Source organism: Cercospora beticola, chromosome 8 (genome assembly GCF_033473495.1).
Source record: "Cercospora beticola chromosome 8, complete sequence".
Taxonomy (NCBI): Eukaryota; Fungi; Ascomycota; class Dothideomycetes; order Mycosphaerellales; family Mycosphaerellaceae; genus Cercospora; species Cercospora beticola.
The window spans coordinates 1,368,755-1,387,361 of NC_088942.1; the positions used below are offsets into that span (position 1 = coordinate 1,368,755).

The following is an 18,607-nucleotide window of genomic DNA, read 5'->3' on the forward strand; positions in this document are numbered from 1 at the left end:
CTTCACTCGACGACGACGACTGGAAGCTTCAGCGTGTATACGACGACTCGTTCCGAATCGCAATTGATTGAGCATAAGCAACTATGTCGGAAGCGGCTCGCGGCATTGCATCGAGTCTACAGAGACACGACCCATGCATCAATACCTATAACACAGCCTCTCATTCTGCGTCGTCATGAAGTCACTCACCTTCACATCCCCACCCAAACCTCTTACACTCAGAACGTCACTCAACTCCGCTCTCGGAGACGATCCCTCCGCGCCACCATCTTCCTGCATCTTATTCCCTCCAAACTCAATATTCCTCTTCTTCGGATCCTTCTGCTGCCACAACCACCACAACCGATCAATCTGCGCATGATGCAAGAAGAAAATCGGATCATTCGGCGACGTCGCTGGACCAAGATCCCCTCCAACAGCAGAATGAATCGCCCCATGAGGTCCAGACTCCAACGTCCTCCGATACGAATCATAATCCTTCGAATTCTGAATCTCATTCACAACATCCGGCTTGTAAGCAGAAGCCAACATATCCCCAATCTGCTCTGTCCCGTCGTTGAAATTTCGAGTCAGACAATGTTCCTCTAAGCCAGGGCCAAAATACGAGACTTTGAGATTGTGGAATGGGCCGTCTGTGATGCAATTTCGCGTGAAACCGTCGCTGAGGGTGACGGGTTTGAGAGGATTCCCGTTGCCGCCTAGACCGGTTTTCGAGGACCAAATTGGGGATTGGGAGACGTTGTGGGGGCTGTCGAGGGTCCAGTCCCAGTAGGGTACGAGACCTTCGTAGGAGCATTGTTGTCGGAGGGCGGTTTCGTAGAGGGAGAGGAAGTAGCGATGCCAGGGGAGGAAGGAGGCGACGAAGTGGACTGTAGTTAGATGGTGGTGTTAGTGGTGATGATTTCGTAAGAAAGAGCGTGGACAGACTGAACCTTCTTTGTCAACTTGTTGGTGTACGTAGGGGAAATCATCGTAATAGAGATGTACTCAATCCAATGCGAGAGGGTTTTGTTTTCAAGCAGAGGACTGCGTCGGTGTAGGCTTTTCGTTCTTTGGCGTTGAGTTGTCGCCATTCTTTTCGTAATTCGGGAGATGTACATTTTTGAGGGTATGCTTGTGGTGCAATTGAGGAGGACGGCGTTGTTGTTTGTGGTAGAGCGTGGACACTGCTGGCGAGGAGACCAGGTAGTAGAATTGATGTGAAGAGCATGGTCACGGTTTTGTCGAACTGGGTGACAGTCGTACGGGAAGGGTGTAAACAGTCACTGCCTACCACGATGGATCGATGCTTCTACGTTTCTCTGCTACAAATATATATATAAGCTACTTTGCTCGTATTTTCGATCTGACCGAACGTCTGGCAAAGACCATGTTTGTCTGTAAATCTAAATATGGACCTATTAGCGTTCCATTCGTGGACAGGCTAAATGGATTTGTCGTAGCTCTCCGCCTACACAACGCGTCTGGAGGGTCTCGATATGCTTGGCATTCGTGTTCAATCACTGCAGTATGTTTGTCACCTCATCGACGCGTGGAAAATTGCCCTTCGAGCTCTCTTCAATACCTAAGGTATGACTTCTCGTTGTCATATGGAGTACCGACTCAGAGCGGCGATGAGATCCATTGCTTGCTGACAGGATCCAAGAGCTCCTTCGAAGCCTTCTCCCATTCCGCCTTCACAATCGCTGCTCGTTGTGGCGACCTTGGTGTGATCGTTGCAGGATACTCTTCAGGCATGCACACGAAGCCTTGCGTCAGCTTGTCTGGATTGGGTAGAATAGGCTTGCCATTCTTGTCCTTTGCCGGCGTTATATCGAATGCCCAGAGAATGCGCGACATTCCCAAATATAAACTTCGCTCCGCAACGTGCATACCTGGACAAATGCGGCGACCTGCACCAAACGTGAACATGTCTCTCTTCGTTCCGTCTGGGTTGGAGGCGGAGTCATAGAGTCCGAGAGTGTCGTCCTTGTAGCGGTTTGGATCGAATTGTCGCGGGTTCGGTGCTCTATTTGGATCCATGTTGATCGACCAGACATTGTTCATGACGCCGGCCCCTGCGGGAATGACGAATCCTTTGTACGTGTCTTCTTGAGTCGCAGCGTGTGGAACAGCGCCTAGGATGGTGGTGGGGCACCATCTCAAAGTCTCTTTCATTAGCATGCGAATATACGGGAGAGCAGGCTGGTCCTCCATCGTGGGTAGTCGTGAATCTCCGCAGACAGCGTCGATCTGTTGTTGTGCGTAGCGTTGAACATCCGGGTGGAGCAGCATAGCTTGCACGAAGGCATACAAAGTATTCGAGGTCGTATCAGAACCGGCTTCGAGGAGCGTGCCGGAGATATAAGCCGCCTGAGCGTCCGAGAATCCGTCCTTTTTCTGTGCTTCCGCCATACCGACGCCTTGAGCGAAAGTCAGTCTCAGATATGTGACCTCAACGAATAGCTTACTTACAGAAACAGTGATTGATTGTGCCTTCCTTGATCTCTTTCTTCGCGCGCAGCCAATGTTTCAAATAAAGCTCTCGTTCAACTTTGTGAAGGTCTTTTGCTTTCTTCTGCAGTGGAAGAATGAAGTCTGGCAGCTTTCGAATGATCGGGAATGCATCGAGCAGAGCTGCCACACCTGTCATATTGATATCTGGACAAGGTTAGCAAACGTGCACAGAAGAATAGGTGATCAGTACCTGCGAATTCCGAAAAGCCCTCGAACAGCTGTTGAATATCGGGATCATTGAACGTCGGCGTACGCCAGCCAAATACCATCGATGTTGTTAACGCATTTGAGTACCGACGAATATGCTGGAGGAAGTCGTTGGGAGATTCCAGAAGATCGTTCAGCATCTGCTTATTCTCCAGTGTCTGGTAGGGCACGAAGTCTCCAGCGACAGTTGCGTTGAGTAAGTGGTGGAACATTTTCCTCATGCTTCGCCATTTGGGAGAATAGCCCATCATGAGTACGCGCAAATCGTCCGAACACAGCGTTTGACCAATGTAAAGCTCTGGTCTGTCGGAATAGTTCGAGCTTCGCTTGTCCATCAAGTCCTTGATAGCAACGTCGCTTGAAAGCACGATCAAAGTCTGGGTGCCCAGCATCAAGCTGTAGATGTCGCCGTATTCTTCTGCCCATTTCTGGAATTGTAGGTGTGCATCTTTGGTCGGCATCTGGGTATGTGTTAGCTCGATTGTGCGGCAGTGGACGGAGAGCTTACCTGATGAATATTCCCTATAATTGGCAATGTAGGTGGTCCAGGTGGGTAGTCCTTGGGCCTCTTGCCGATAGAGAGCAACCGATACAGGCCGTAGACCAGTAGGCCTATCAGGCCAGCAGTAAACACTGATGATCGTTCCATGATGAATCGGGGGGATTCAAATTGCATCGTGCAAGTGGGCCGTGTGCTCTGCCTTTATAGACATGGCGATGACTGCCGCTTTCTAAGCCGTACCAAGACAGCGCTGCCATTTGCACCGTTCAGTCTGTTGGCATGTTCACGACCTGATGATCTTCTTCTCAGTCGGCCGCTATTGACCAATGAACTTTCGTGTGCGATCGACCAGTGACCAATAGCAACGCTCCAATTCCATGTTACGGTTTTGCGTTGCGGTGAGGGGGTGGGCGTTTTAGCGGAGGCCGATGTGGGAGAGAACCAATGTACCAAAGTACCGCCAAGACTTCCTCAGAGCATGACCTTCTGGAACTCTGCGATGAGACTGTTGACTTGTCGCATATCAGTATCATAATTCTCGAGGAGCTCGTCCTTGGGCTCGATCTTGACTTCAGGATCTTCGCGGGACTTGTCGATCACATCTTGTTCCGTCCGGTCGAGTCGTTGGACGAGCATGCTTGCTAGCATCCAGTACTCGGGTGCAAAACGTGAGAATCCCTCACGCTGCCAAAGTCTCGTTATGTCCAGAGTCAGCAATGCGACATCATGAGATCTCATGACCGCGTCGGCTTTGATATGCCTCTGCCACAAAAGATGCCAGTTCGCCAGGGCATTGTAGATCGGACCGAGCTGCAACTGGGGACTGAATGATTGCTGGGCCTGGAAGATCATGGAATGGATTGCTGCGAGTTCTAGTCAGTTGTGAAATCATTGTTACACAGCTAGCCTTACCCGAGGTAGCAACGAACAGATTGAGGGAACCAAGATGTCCGAAGCTGGCCAACTCGCCGTCCGTGATCGTTCCGTTGCAAATCATCTCACATGCTGACGAGAGCAAATGAGGCTCCTGGTGGCCGATCATGACCTGTTGCAAACAAATCTCGCTATTTGAGGCCTGGAAGCATGCATCGTTGCGGGCAAAGCTCATCTTCATTTCTTTTATGGCCATCCGAGGCGGCACATTGTTGAAGATCACGAAAGCTGTGTCGAGTAGAAAAATCCACAGAATGACTCGGATCAGTTCTTCTCGTAATATGAAATCTTGCCAGTCGAAAGTCGCAGCAGAGTAAATCTCGTGCCTTGCGTGTCCAACCCCGACGTCTCGTGCAACCTATCCGTGATTAGTGCCAGAACTCATCAGCGCAGTTGAGAGGACTCACGGCAACGACTGTGCTGTAACGAAACCGTCGAATGCGACCCTTGCTGGAAGTGCTGCCTTCCCAATTCTGGTACAACATAACGATATAGGCAGCCTGCAGAGACTGAATCTTGGCTTTGCTTGGGAACAATCTGCGGTCTTCCTCAGTACAGAATTGGTCGTCACAAAATACCGCTTCCTCCACACAATTGAAAAACTGTTTGGCTGCAAGACGGTCAGCCTCGCTGGAGGACACTGAAGCTCCGATCGTGACCATCGCCGCTATGAGTACAGGCTTGGCAATACTGGTCTCGAAGGTTGGTCGATGAAGAAGAGGCACATTTGGTGACCAAATAGCCCAATATAGCTCAAGGAAGAAATAGATGTTGGAGGCAGAAAAGAACTGTCGGCAATCATGCTCGGTGGCTTGGTCCCAGGAGATGTTGACAGCACTGTTCCGAGGCTTCACCTGGCATACTTCTGCTATCAGTAGCGAAATTTGGTCTGACACTTGTTGCAACTTCATCACGTCGGTTGCATCTATGAATGGCAGTTGACCTCGGACGTGGTCTTCAAGCAGCAAGCGCTCTTCTTCAGTACAACAGTCGAAGGAAGCCACAAGTCCTTGATCCCGTGTGAACCTTTCAAGGAAGTGTAGCGTAACTGGGATCCTTCCCTCCTCGGTGCCAACTGCCGAGCCGCCAAAGCTGAATATCCGATCAAGGATGTCTCCATCGCTTAATGATGAGTCGTCGTGCCACGGGATCCAAAACGATGTATCATGGCTAGTGTGTGTTTGTGCCTCTCCCTGGATGGCCTGTTCCAGTTGGCTGTAGGTACAAATAGCACCTCTCGTCACACATCCGCGACAAGGACGGGCGGCATCGCAAGCCCGCTTGCGTCGAGTGCACTGATCGCATGCTTTCTTGGTCAATGCAACCCTCTTCCTCGGACCGACACATGTCTGCTGATGGCGCTTGAGGACATCGGAGCGCTGAAAGGTGGCCTGACAGAGTGGGCAGCTGTACTGTTTGGCAGTACTGTGACTCTGCAAGTGGCGTTTCAGATGCTCGGGTCTTTTGTATGTTTTGTGGCACTGCGAGCAGCTATGCGATCCTTCTGGGAGTGTCTTGTCCTCAGTGTCGTCCATGTCGTCAATACTGACGGCATCGCTGGATGTTAGGTCCTTGGAAACTACCATCACGGCACAGGACAACTAGATCCAATGATGAAGGTCTCCAGAGCGGGGTCTGGCGCCGTACCTGCATCTGGACCAGGGAAGATCATCAACATTTTGACCACGCACCAAAGCTCTCCGTCTCTTCTGTCACATTTGACTGCTACGCGCATCCGGTGAACTGCACAACTGGCAAGTGAACCCAGCTTCACATCGAGTCCAGGATGACTACGCGCTGTCGGCCAAGAACGGGATTTTGAGTGGAACTAGCTCGAAGCGAAACGCAGGCAGAGGGCAACATAATCGAGTCCCTTCGGCCCCGACGTTGATGGCTAGATGGAAAGCGCATGTCGCAGATGGATTGTTGGTTGGTTATGAGGATGGGGAGATGAGATGGCAACCGTCTGTCGTCGCTCGGAGCATTCCGGGCCGATGACCTGAACACACGAAGACGCGTCGCGTCTTTGCAACAACCTCAGCAACAACACCAATACAGTACTTACAACGGCACAACGAGCCTCTTCCCTGATATCTGACCCTGCCGCATACGATCCAATGCCGCGTTGATCCCTTCGAGCCCGCCTGGCGCGCTTTCGACCACCGGCAGACTCAACACGCTGTGCTCCAAAGCCTGCTCGAGCCATGCCGTCAAGGACAGCCCGACATCTCGTACCTCATGAAATAACTTGACTGGGACACTGTGGTACACTATGCCGGGTATTCGCTCCTTGGGCAGAGCTGCCAAGCCGACGATGTGAGACTTCTTCTCGCCGTTAACCTGCAAGCTCTTCGCCAGAGCCTCTGCGGTTGGCTTGCCCACGGTATCCACGCCGAATCGGAGTTGGCCCTTGGTCAAATTGCGTATTATATCGCTCGCTCGGGCGGCATTGTGGCTATCAACCAGCACGAAGTCCTTGGACTCCATCATTCGGGCGCCGTGCTTGGCCACATCCACGACCAGGATCACTTTCAGTCCAGCCAAATGAGCGAGTTGCGACAAAATCAGAGCGCTTGTGGAAGAGCCACCCCATATGACTAAGCACTCTCCTGGTACAGGCCGCTCAAACTCAGGCATGCTTAGACACTCTGATACTGTGTCTGAAGGCAGGTCTCCCAAGGCGGTTCTGCGGACAATTTGCCGGATATCTGGGCCTTTCGACCCTTTCGCTTCAGCGATATCTGGAAGCTTTAATCCAAGGCAGACTCCGAGCGCGAGAGACGCAGCCACGAAGGCGACCCCCAGGGCTGAACCATGTGTGACTGGAATATGCTCCGGTAGTCGGCATACTGTGTGGTCACTTGCGATGGCGTATTCTTGGTACGCAGCTTTGCGAACATCGCGATAGTCGGTCGACCCGCATATAACCTTGAAGCAATCAGTGACTGGGCCAAACCCGACTTGGGTCTAACTTGACTTACAGTATCGCCCTCCCGGATGTGGCTATGTCTGGGTGCCTTGACAACGATTCCGGCGAAGTCTCGTCCAGCGATGTAAGGCAAGCTGGGAATGCCGAATCCATAATCGACGGACTTCCAATCAATCGGGTTTAGCCCGACTGAAACGATTTGTATCAGCAGCTCGTTCCCATTCTGGATTTCCGGCACAGTGTGTTGCCTCGTCAGCACATAAGGCGTTTTTACATCATGTAAGATGAGCGCTTTTTGTTGTTGCGGGATCCTAGCGGGCTCAAGCAGCTCACACTTGGAGATGATGTTTGCAAGTTTCCTGTCATCCAGCACATTCACCCGAGAAATCGGAGTGGCGGTTCCCCAGTCGATGTCCTCGCCAAGATCCAGATCATTCTCGTGATACTCGAATGACATGGGGTCGGCGGGCCTGACTGTCGCGATGCTCATTTTTGGATGCCGTAAAGTGTTTCTCTTTGATTCTGCTCCAAATTTTGTTGTACACTGACGTTAGGTCCTTCGGGAGGAAGATGCGGCGAGAACGCAGTATGGACTGCCTATCGATTGTGACAAATCACGATCAGGCTCTCTGGAAAGTGGTCCTGATCTCACTTGGGTCTTACACATGCACCACCTGCACAATCTTTCCAGTGGATGCTCTCCACTCTCACCAGCATTATTGCGTGGTCAACATCGCTGTCTCCGTTTGTTGGAGGTGCCCACGAGAACGCCGAAGATTATCCGAGCCAATGTTGCCTTTCGACCTAGGATTGCGCCATATCACGAGCACTCCAGCTTACCACAAGCGTTCGGAAAGCCACTTTCGTTGCTTGGGCGTTTCGATCACGACAAATGGCTTCATTGGGTAGGCGGATCACTCGTATCTCTTTCGTTGACTACAAGTGAAGGTTCATCGCTTCGGCTGATCGGCAAAAGCTTGGACGCTTCAGGCATTGCGAGTCAATATGGATGCTTTGATCGAAACAACACTTCGATATACTCAAGCTGTCAAGGGAACGGTACCTCGCACCTTGGCGCAAGATAGCAAAATGGGTTCCGTCGAAACAGCTTTGTCACCGGAAGGAGTTGCTGGCGATACAAAACTTGCCACCTCAACCATTGTTGAGTTGAAGACCGTGAGCGAACAAGAAGCGTCTGATTTGAAGAGCGATTGGACGTATCCGTGGCCTACAGATTTCAAGATTTCCGAGCACCCAGTCGATGAAGTCCGCAAGCTCAAAGTTGCTGTCGTCGGAGCTGGCTTGGCAGGCATCACTGCCGGAGCTCTGTTGCCAGCTAAAGTACCTGGCATTGATCTGACAATCCTGGAGAAGAATACCGACGTTGGTGGAACCTGGTTTGAAAACGTCTATCCAGGAGTCAGGTGTGATATACCAGCCCACGTGTACCAAAGCACTTTTACGCCGAACACCCAGTGGACGGAGGAATATGCTCAAGGCAAAGAAATCCTCGCATACTGGCAATCAGTTGCCCGCAAGCACAAAGTATATGACTACGTTCGGTTCAAGACAAAAGTCGTTGGGGCATATTGGGATGAACAGCGCGCTCAGTGGAAAATCGACAGTGTCAACGTCGAAACCGGCAGTTCAGTCTCAGAACACTACGACTTTTTCATAACTGCGATTGGTCACTTCAACGACTGGAAGCTTCCATCGTATCCCGGTATCGAGAGTTACAAAGGCCACTTGAGACACAGCTCGAATTGGGATGTGAACTTCGATCCGAAAGGAAAGAGAATCGCAACTATTGGCAATGGAGCTTCTGGTATTCAAGTCACGACAGAACTGCAGAAGCTTGCTGACCACGTTGTTCACTACGCACGGAACCGCACTTGGATCGCGGGTAGCTTCAATCCCGCTGTCAAGGACCGACAAAACACGCCCATGTATTTTTTAGAAGAGCAACTCGAGGATTTCAAGGACCCAGAACAATATTTGAAGTACAGGAAGAGTCTCGAGGACAAGTTTTTCAGAGGCTTCGATAGCCAGCTCGTCGACTCCGACACCTCCAAGAACTTACGTCAGAACTTTATTGAGGCGATGCGCGCTCGCACAAAAGATAAGCCAGAGCTGCTGGACAATCTGGTTCCCGACTTCCCTCCTAATTGCAGACGTTTGACGCCAGGTCCAGGATATCTTGAGGCGCTATGTGCTCCGAACTTGGAGTTCGTGCAAACACCTATCGAGCGGTGCGTCAATTCTCTCCTGCCATCTAAACTGAGGCACAGCTAATGATCAGCAGTTTCGTAGAGGATGGCATTGTGACCACTGACGGTGTCCATCGCCAAGTCGATGCCGTAATCTGCTCGACCGGGGCAAACGTCCATTACGCACCGCCCTTTCCCATCGTATCCGGCGATGCCGACCTGTCTCGAGATTGGCGTGCTGGTGGCAAGTTCGGCTGGCCGAGGTCGTACCTTGGAATGGCCACTGATGGCTTTCCAAACCTAGCCTATATTCTTGGTGCGTGGCACAATTCCATGACTGGTATACATTGGGTAGGCTGACCACCGTGCTATAGGACCAAACCCGGCTGGCCCTAGTGGGACCGTTCCGCACGCAGGTATGAGATCATGCTTTGCTCGCTGATGATCGAGCCTTCGTCTGTTTTGCGATTCGCTCGATCTGGCTCAAGGTAGTGCGAACGGTGAATAGTCGCGTACTGACATGTGGACAGCCGAGAACCAGATCACATACATTGCCAAGGTCTTGAGGAAGATCTCCTCTCAAGGCATACGAACTATGGCTCCGTCGAAGGCAGCGACGGACGACTTCGTTGCATACGCTGATGCCTTCTTTCCTCGCACAAACATGGCGTTGAAATGCAGTTCTTGGAGTAATGGAGGTCGTCCCGGTGCGCGTATTCATGGACATTGGTGGGTCCACCGTCACTTTTCCGATCATCGGTGCTCCGCTGACGGATTACTCCAGGCCCGGTTCCGGCGCGCACGCTACATACATCCGGCGGGAACCCCGGTGGGAAGACTTCGAGTATACTTACGTTCGGCCTGAGAACCGCTTCGCGTACTTTGGCAACGGCCAGACTGCGAAGGAACAGGATCCCGGGAGCGACATGACTCCTTATCTGAAGCTCGAACAAGCCAATGATCTGCGCAATCTGCATGAGTCCTGGTGGGATTTGTGAAGACATTTGCGAAGCCATTTCTTGTCAAGACTGTGCGGCTTTAACGGGTGTGAAACTGAAGTTGCAATAAGGTGCGACACTGGAAGGGGTATCCTGGATTTACAAGATTCTGGGTTGCTCGTTCTCACACAGACACGGTAACCAGAGAATATTCGAGTTCCAGCGGGCTGATGAATGTCTGGCCGGAGCATGAGGCACTGGGCTAGAACGAATCGCCACCTCGCTAAATCCACCACGTAAATCGCATAAAGGTGTTGCACACCCGCTATCACAACGAATCATTTCTTCGAAGACACCACACCAGGCAAGAAGCAACACTATTGGGAAGCGCAGTCGTACAGAGCAGTGGAGCGCAGCTATGGTGGCGTCGATTTATGCAGCCCCCATGTCACCCCGGCTCTTCCTTGGCATGCACCGTTGGCGTCTTGAAGTGGTTCAACGACTAGACATTTTTTACGTGTCGTTTGCTAATCTTACCATTGTTCAGTCACACGAGCAAAGAAGCCCCGGCAATCAGATTCCACCAATGTTATATCGACATTTGGCAAGCGACATGCTTTTTTCGCGTCAATGTAATGCACTTCGACACTGACGCAACGCAAAACCGAACAGCACTCGCCGCGGACAGTCTAGCTTTGGAAAGCCACACAGGACTACGAACGTACGCCAGCAGAATCGTTGCAAGAACCACGTGGAAAGAAAAGCCTCAATTCGGGAAAAGCCAAGAGTGAAATGCGCGTAGCCTTTTCACCAGTCCGCCGGTGGCTGCTAGAGTGGATCTGAATTGGTCGGCTGGTCGTCAAGGTTGCACGCTGCTTTACCACGTGCTGATAGCGTCTTGCTCTACAACGATCTCGCAAAGCAATATTGCAAACTAAATTTGGCAGGCAACCTCACCACACCCGACACCCGCTTCAACCTGCTGTTAGCAAACACTATAACATCCCAAGCCGAGCTATTGCGACGCCGCTCAAACTATGACAACACTCTCACAATAGCCTCTATGGAGGGACGGCAGCACACCAGACCACCAGACGATCTACGACTCGAAGTGCAGAGTACCATGCTACATGAACCACACCCAACCTGATCTTCGGGTCTGACCTGCTATGCACCTGCATCCCTCAAAACGCCAGCTCTGCCCGACAGTATGGACGCGAGATCCTTGACTGGGACCGCGTCAAAGTCCTATTCGTCAACAGGCGACCAAGCCACTCCATGAACTGCCTCGCCCTAGGCTTGCAGCCCCAACGTCACATCACAGTAGACCGCAGGCTACTGCTCTCATCTGCACACCGAAAGACCGGCATCCGAGCGGCGGTACGAGGCAAGTGACAGGACGTACATGCAGGAAGACATCGACAATCTCACTAGATGCCAACATCGCGGACTCGCATCTAGGCACTTCTATCTCGCCCTTGGCCGCAGATCTAGACGCCTCACCTACTTGGAGGGCTTGAAGTGAATTCTACTCGTCCGATTTGTACGTTACATGCGACTGCATTAGCAACAAATCCCAAGATCGACCTCGATGGCATTGCGTGGCAGGCCATGCAGCCTTCATGGAGCGTCGCACACATGTGCGCGCAGCCCACGAGCCAGTATTCACATGGCGTATGCAATTATATGTACTGGCTTGCATGTGCTCCGGCATCTGCTTGCTTCACTTCACCCTCTGCCTAACCTATACCCCAACTGTCATCGACTTTATTCCACTGCAGTTTCTTCCCATTACCTTCACTCTTAGACCACAAACCGTAGTCCTTATAGACCACGCTGGACAACCGAGAAGGCTAGACACCATCCACCATGAAGATCCTTTTCCTCTGCACGGCGCACAACTCCTTGTCGCAAAGGCTGTACCTGGTCTTGACACGTTCTCACGATGTGACGATCGAGTATGCGTTATCAGAGGAGGCGATGATCTCCGCTGCAGGACTCAGTGGACCTGATCTCATCATCTGTCCCTTCTTGACGACGCTGGTTCCCAAAGTATGTGACATGGACGACAACCTGATCTGCTACTAACATGCTTTCAGCAAATATACGAGCAATACATGACTCTGATTATAGTAAGCTGCACTCACCTCCTTCCAAAGAACCACGGTCGGCTAACGACAGGAAAGCATCCCGGTCCGCCTGGCGATGTCGGTCCAAGTGCACTGGACTGGGTCCTCCTGGGTGATGACGGATCTGTCGACGACTCCAGCGCTTTACTCAAGAAGCTTGATCAGGAAGATGTCAGTCCTGGTCGATCGCATTGGGGCCTAACGGTTCTCCAAGCTATTGAAGAGTTCGACGCAGGACCCGTGTGGGCATTCGAACAATTCAACATCGACATCGATCAGCCAGGATTGACCAAGTCCGAGCTGTATCGTGGCCTGATAACACAGTCCGCCATCACTGCAACGCTGGCTGCTATCAGTCGAATTCAAGCTGCGGCGAACTTAGTCGGAGCTGACGATGGCCTTGTCACTGGAAGCATTAGCCCGCTGCTTCGTGCCAGTGTCACATTTGGTATCGTATCGGTCACTGATGCGCTGCCCTTCCAAGGAGGCAAGCTTCACCACCGACCGCTGCTCAAGGCCGCCCAACGAGATTTCGATATCGCCAAGCACAACTCTCAACAGATCTCCCGCCGCATCCGATGCGGAGACTCACAGCCTGGAGTGCTGAGCAATGTCTTCGGCCAAAACCTCTACGTCTACGGCGGCATGATCGATGACAATGCCGAGTCCCGTACTCCAATCAAGCTGTCTGGACTAATCACTCCCATAATCGGTTTTCGCAACGAAGCAGTTTGTCTCTCCACTTGTGATGGCAAAGGCATTTGGATCACTCATGTTCGACGCATGAAAACGAAGGTGGATAAAGCGTTGTGGCCCAAGGTTCCGGCCATCTTTGGTCTTCTGCAGCTCGGGCTTATAGCGACTGAGGATGTCTTGTCATACACCTGGGCCCCGCCAGCGGACTGGCGTTTGTCGATAACGAAGACATTCCAAGAGGTGTAAGCAAACCTGTCCTATCAATCGAGTGAATTGGAGCACGAAACTGACTTGAACTTACAGGTGGGTCGACTTCGAGGTCGATGAAGATCTCCGAAGGACAGCATATGTCTACTTCAATTTCTACAATGGAGCCATGTCAACAGCCCAGTGCTCCCACCTTATTGAAGCTCTCGACTACATCCTGTCTCAAGCGTCGGCCACCGTCCCTATCACAGCAGTGGTCATGATGGGCGGATCTTATTTCTCGAATGGCATCGCTCTCAACGTCATCGAAGCTGCCACTGATCCAGCCCTCGAGTCCTGGCAAAACATCAACCGTATCGATGATGTTGTCTACTATCTTCTGCACGAGTTCCCAGCTCGGGGAATCGTCACTGTTGCCGCTGTGCGCGGTAATGCAGCCGCAGGGGGTGTAGCGCTAGCGACAGCGTGCGACATTGTCGTCGCTGGGCAAAGTGTCGTACTCAACCCTGCCTACCGCGGTGTCGGTCTGTTTGGTAGCGAATATCATACGCTATCATACTTCGGCCGGTGCGGCCAAGTCAACGCAAAGAAGATCCTCACTTCCATGACACCACTCAGTCCACTACAAGCACAGTCCATCGGACTGGTCGACTACGTCTTCCCAGGCAGTGGCGCTGTTCTCGACGACTACATCCGGAGCCACATCGCCTACCTTCTGCGACCAGGCATCATCAAGCGCGGACACTGGAAGAACAATGTCGACCTCTCGCCCGCATCGCTCGCTCAAGCTCGTGCCCACGAACTCGGCGAAATGAGTCTCGACTTCTGGTCCTCGCGATCAGCTCGATACCACGCCCGCCGCTTCGCCTTCGTCCGCAAACTCAAACCCACTCACACTCCACTACGCTTCGCCAAACATCGTCGCGCTCTAGATGAGAGTCGTCGTGATGAAGAAGAAACCGAGAATTTCGACAGCGTAGAGTACTACCGCAAACTAGCAGAGGAGAAACTCGTTGCTAGTCTTCGACAGGCTTTGACTATCGAAGTCGGGCATGCTCTGGCTCAACGGGAAGCACAACCTGTGCGACATGACTCTGTCGTCTCTTCGATCCCTGGAATCGAAATCATCGAGAGTGAGAAGGAGCGGAAGAAGATGGAACCGATCTTCTCGTGCTATTATAAAGCTCCATCTGAACAGCTTACTCCACCCGAGAGCCCGCTGAGTCCGGGACAGATTGTTGATAAAGTGACTTCTGCATTCTAGATTGATTGGACTGACGGAAGAAGAGTGATGTATGTGCTTGAATTTGGAGTTGGAGTTGGAGTCAAGATACCCACTTTTCATAACAATCGTTTAATTGATAAACTTAGCGAGTATAAGCATGAGCATATCTATGATTTCAAATTCCTATACTTCAAAGCCGGATGCCCTTCACGTACTCGTGCTCCCTTCCCATCTTGCAGATAATTCTCTCGCATTGAAGATCCAGCGTAAGATTCTTGTAAGACTCCTCGCTTTTTCAGCTCTGGCCATAGATACTTGATAATATCATCGAATGTATGAGGCGTAGTGGCGTAGCTGATATTGAAACCATCGACACCTGCTTGCTCGATCCAGTGCTCCATGATATCAGCAACAGTCTTCGCGCTTCCAATTGCTCGAGGGTGAGCGCCGGATATAGCTAGATGTTGAAGGACATGCTTTTTCGTCCACTTGACATTTTCGAGACCGGGTACGGTGGCAGTCCAAGCGCTGATCATGGATTGAATGCCGGGAGGGCCTTTGAAGGAGAAGTCTTCGTCGTCTGAGAATTGAGAGAGATCTGTGCCTGACCAGCCACCGAAGAGGGCAGCTGTGCCTTCTAGATCGGCATATCGTAGCAAGTCTTGGAATTTCGCTTCTGCTTTTGCGTCGGTCTCGTCTACGACGATGAAGATTCCAGCGATGAATTTAATGCTGTCCGCAGATCGTCCTTTCTCGATGAGAAGTTCTTTGACGGAATCGACGATGGCTCTGGTCTTTTCGGGAATCATGCCGGGAAGGAACATGGCTTCAGCGTGAGTGGCCGCGAAGTTCTTGCCGGCTTTACTGGCTCCAGCTTGAAGGAGAAATGGCGTCCGCTGTGGTGATGGATGTACGAGACTAGGTCCCCGACACCTGAAGTGCTCGCCAGCATGGTTGATCGGATGTACTTTGTCCGGATTCGCGTAGACTCCAGTCTTCTTGTTGGCTTCCACTGCATCGTCTTCCCAGCTGCCTTCGAGAAGCTTGTAAACGACTTCCATGTATTCTGAAGCCACGTCGTATCGATTGTCATGCTGAGTCATTTGATCCAAGCCATATGACTTCGCAGCACTTTCCAGGTAGCTTGTGACCTGTTTTCCAAATCAGTATCTCTCAAAACATAGAGTGATGCGGTATACTGCTTACGATATTCCATCCCACACGACCGTTCGTAGCATGATCCAGCGTAGCATACCGTCTCGCCAACTGATAAGGATGCTCATAACTCGTGCTCGCCGTAATCCCAAACGACAAATTCTTCGTCGCATATGCCATTGCTGACACAAGTAAAGAAACATCCGGATGCGGCACTTGCGCAGCAGCTTTCAACGCCGGGCCATTACTGCTCTGATAAACATCGTAAATCCCCAAGACATCAGCAAAGAATATCCCATGGAACTTGGCCGCATCGAGCTTCTTCGCGAGTTCGACCCAGTGTTCCAGAGTCTGTGGTTCTTGATCAGGATGTCTCCATAAGCCTAGACAGAGAGAGACAATGTAAGTGAATATGCAAGCAACATATTCCCAAATTTGGCAAATGACTGGGGTACATCTTTACTTACCAGGAGCCAGATGACCCGGCGCAGCCATCGCGAAAGCATTCATGACCCAGGGTTTCGGTCTTTGGCTGGATGCACTCTGCACAGTAGCCGCCGCTGCGATCTTCGACGCATTGTTCTCGACTTCTTCGCCATTGTCTGTCGCATTGCTTGAATTATATCCAGAATCAGCGGCAGAAGAGATCAAGTCTCGACGTCCATAGTATTTGCGCAGCTGATAATCCGTCAACAGCTCGTCCATTGTGTCAATTCTGCTGTTAGCCAGTGCGATAGTGCTTGCATCAGCTCGTCCGTAGCTACTACGTCTCGTCACCAGCGGGTTCTCTCGTTCATCAGCGTTTGAGTGAATGATGTGCTTTTCGGATTTCCCACTCAAGACGCGGTCCAAGCGCATCCGTCGGCCTGTCGCTTCTGCTGATCGAATATCTCTGGGCGCCGTTGGCCGACGGCCTCTGTCTGCCCATGGAGTCGGTGCATGGATGGAGATTCAGCTTGTGTTCGAACCAAGTGGGGCATTTCGAGCACGTCTTCCGACCCTGTCGTTATGCGATCCTCACCAGTTTACAGCCAACACTTGCAACCTCGAACAAGAAACGCGGAAACACATCTCAACCAAGTAATTCAAGCCCTAGGTCTACGCGCGCCATCGGCTCTCGTGGAAACCACATGGCACATGCGTCAAAATTTGATAGCTTTGCACCAGAAGACAGGGCACTGGGCTTCGGCAATGTTAGATATGACAGAGCAGCAGCCTATAATATTCTTGTCACAACGCCACTCGACTTCTGATGGCATTCTTCTGGTGATGGCGTGCGCGAAAGAATCTGCTCCATTGCATATGCGTGAGCACTAGTCTGGCGATCTCATATCAATAAACGCGAAGCTTGGTCTCAGACAGGATTCTGGACTTTGTGTGACTTCAACCCTTCCACTTTCAAGCCTTCGCTGCAGCTTAGATATTGCTTCTGTCTTATCATTCGCTATGGCAGACGACAAGAAAGCGACTTATTCGCACGCGACAAGTGAAGCGCCATCGGAGAATAGCCAGCCAGAGACAAAGCGACCTGTAAAGTGGTACCGGTCGACACTTTACAATGCAATCATTCTGGGTATTTGCAACTTCTGCGCCCCGGGAATCTGGGGCGCGATGAACTCGCTAGGAGGAGGTGGACAGCAAGATCCATGGCTTGTTAATGCCGCCAACGCGCTCACTTTTTGCCTCATGGTGGTAACTTGTGCGCTGAGCGGTGTCTTCGTCAAGTACCTTGGCATTCGATGGACCTTGATTCTAGGCGCGGCCGGATACTGTCCCTATGCAGCAGGACTCTATTGCAACAACAGATTCGGGAGCGAATGGTTCGTGCTCTTCGGTGCCGCTACCTGTGGCCTGGGTGCTGGTCTCTTCTGGATGGCTGAGGCTGCGATCGCTCTATCCTATCCGGAACCTTACAACCAGGGCAAGCTCTTGGGCATCTGGCTGAGCTTCCGAGTTGGAGGACAAATCCTCGGCGGTGCCGTCAACCTTGGACTGAACGCCGATCGCAACGAGGCGGGCTCTGTCTCATACTCTGTCTTCCAGGTCTTCATTGCATTGCAAGCCGTTGCACCATTCGCTGGTCTCCTTTTGACCGCGCCATCGAAAGTCGAGCGTACGGATGGGCAGACAGTTTCGTGCTCGATCTCCAGGGACGAGAGTTCGTGGAAGGAATTCGTCTCCACGGCCAAGTTGTTCGCCGGCAAGAGGTTCCTTTTGATAGTGCCTCTCATCTCTCAGGCGGTCTTTGCTGAAGCAGTCTTCTTCACCTACCAAGGCCTTTGGTTCTCTGTGCGATCTCGTGCGCTAGGTTCCTTCTTGAGCGGTATTGTTGCAATCATTGCTGGCAACCTTCTCGGTCTTTACCTGGACAACGAGAAACTGCTGATCAGACTACGGGCTCGCGGATCATTCGCAGTTATCATGACTCTGCAGGGCGCGTGGTGGATTTGGGGCACAATCCTCGTGACTGACTATCATCGAACACAGCCGACATTCGATTGGGTCGATGCCGGATTTGGGCGAGGATTTGCGTGGTTCCTATTCATGGTCATGGGATTTCAGCTGAACTACATGTACCTGTACTTCGTGATCGGACAGCTCGCCAAGAGCGATGCTGAGATCATTCGCTACTCCGGTCTGCTGCGAGGAACAGAAAGTGCAGCACAAGCAGTCTCCTACGGGCTGATCTCTGTGGGCACCATGGGCCAGTTCGGATGTGTATATCTGAACTTTGCACTCTGGGCAATCTCTATCGTGCCTGCGTGGTTCGTGATCAAAGAGATCGGCGTGAATATTGGTCGAAAGCGGGATGACAAACCAGAGAGCAGCCAGCCGTAGATGCATAGATAAGCAAGACCAATATCTGATTCAGCGCAACGCGTCCTCGGTGTTGTCACGCAAAAGCAGGTTCGTGACCAGGTCATCATGCTCCATCAGTACCTCGCGAAGACATGATTGCTGTAAGAGCAAGCTGATATGTCTT

General features: G+C 51.7%; 8 protein-coding genes across 8 annotated transcripts; 3 read left to right on the plus strand and 5 right to left on the minus strand.

The window, feature by feature from the left end:
• Positions 1-138: 138 nt before the first annotated feature.
• RHO25_011819 (uncharacterized protein) lies at positions 139-1,210 on the minus strand (the record flags this gene model as incomplete). Its single annotated transcript, XM_023603235.1, has 2 exons — positions 139-869; positions 988-1,210. The coding sequence occupies 2 exons, from the start codon at positions 1,208-1,210 to the stop codon at positions 139-141; spliced, it is 954 nt and encodes a 317-aa protein (XP_023454904.1).
• A 392-nt stretch (positions 1,211-1,602) lies between these two features.
• RHO25_011820 (uncharacterized protein) lies at positions 1,603-3,352 on the minus strand (the record flags this gene model as incomplete). Its single annotated transcript, XM_023603236.1, has 4 exons — positions 1,603-2,402; positions 2,455-2,640; positions 2,687-3,164; positions 3,212-3,352. 4 exons carry the CDS (start codon positions 3,350-3,352, stop codon positions 1,603-1,605), a joined length of 1,605 nt encoding a protein of 534 aa, XP_023454905.1.
• A 324-nt stretch (positions 3,353-3,676) lies between these two features.
• Positions 3,677-5,049, minus strand: RHO25_011821 (uncharacterized protein; the record flags this gene model as incomplete). Its single annotated transcript, XM_023603237.2, has 3 exons — positions 3,677-4,068; positions 4,118-4,496; positions 4,546-5,049. 3 exons carry the CDS (start codon positions 5,047-5,049, stop codon positions 3,677-3,679), a joined length of 1,275 nt encoding a protein of 424 aa, XP_023454906.2.
• Positions 5,050-6,199: 1,150 nt separating this feature from the next.
• On the minus strand, positions 6,200-7,557 carry RHO25_011822 (uncharacterized protein; the record flags this gene model as incomplete). Its single annotated transcript, XM_023603238.1, has 2 exons — positions 6,200-7,066; positions 7,120-7,557. 2 exons carry the CDS (start codon positions 7,555-7,557, stop codon positions 6,200-6,202), a joined length of 1,305 nt encoding a protein of 434 aa, XP_023454828.1.
• A 515-nt stretch (positions 7,558-8,072) lies between these two features.
• On the plus strand, positions 8,073-10,272 carry RHO25_011823 (uncharacterized protein; the record flags this gene model as incomplete). Its single annotated transcript, XM_023603239.2, has 5 exons — positions 8,073-9,316; positions 9,370-9,590; positions 9,649-9,690; positions 9,805-10,003; positions 10,059-10,272. The coding sequence occupies 5 exons, from the start codon at positions 8,073-8,075 to the stop codon at positions 10,270-10,272; spliced, it is 1,920 nt and encodes a 639-aa protein (XP_023454907.1).
• Positions 10,273-12,081: 1,809 nt separating this feature from the next.
• RHO25_011824 (uncharacterized protein) lies at positions 12,082-14,508 on the plus strand (the record flags this gene model as incomplete). Its single annotated transcript, XM_023603240.2, has 3 exons — positions 12,082-12,264; positions 12,312-13,279; positions 13,341-14,508. The coding sequence occupies 3 exons, from the start codon at positions 12,082-12,084 to the stop codon at positions 14,506-14,508; spliced, it is 2,319 nt and encodes a 772-aa protein (XP_023454908.2).
• A 128-nt stretch (positions 14,509-14,636) lies between these two features.
• RHO25_011825 (uncharacterized protein) lies at positions 14,637-16,482 on the minus strand (the record flags this gene model as incomplete). The annotated part of the gene is made up of 3 exons (XM_023603241.1): positions 14,637-15,620; positions 15,676-16,007; positions 16,092-16,482. 3 exons carry the CDS (start codon positions 16,480-16,482, stop codon positions 14,637-14,639), a joined length of 1,707 nt encoding a protein of 568 aa, XP_023454909.1.
• A 588-nt stretch (positions 16,483-17,070) lies between these two features.
• RHO25_011826 (uncharacterized protein) lies at positions 17,071-18,462 on the plus strand (the record flags this gene model as incomplete). The annotated part of the gene is made up of 1 exon (XM_023603242.1): positions 17,071-18,462. The coding sequence occupies one exon, from the start codon at positions 17,071-17,073 to the stop codon at positions 18,460-18,462; it is 1,392 nt and encodes a 463-aa protein (XP_023454901.1).
• Between the last annotated feature and the right edge of the window lie 145 nt (positions 18,463-18,607).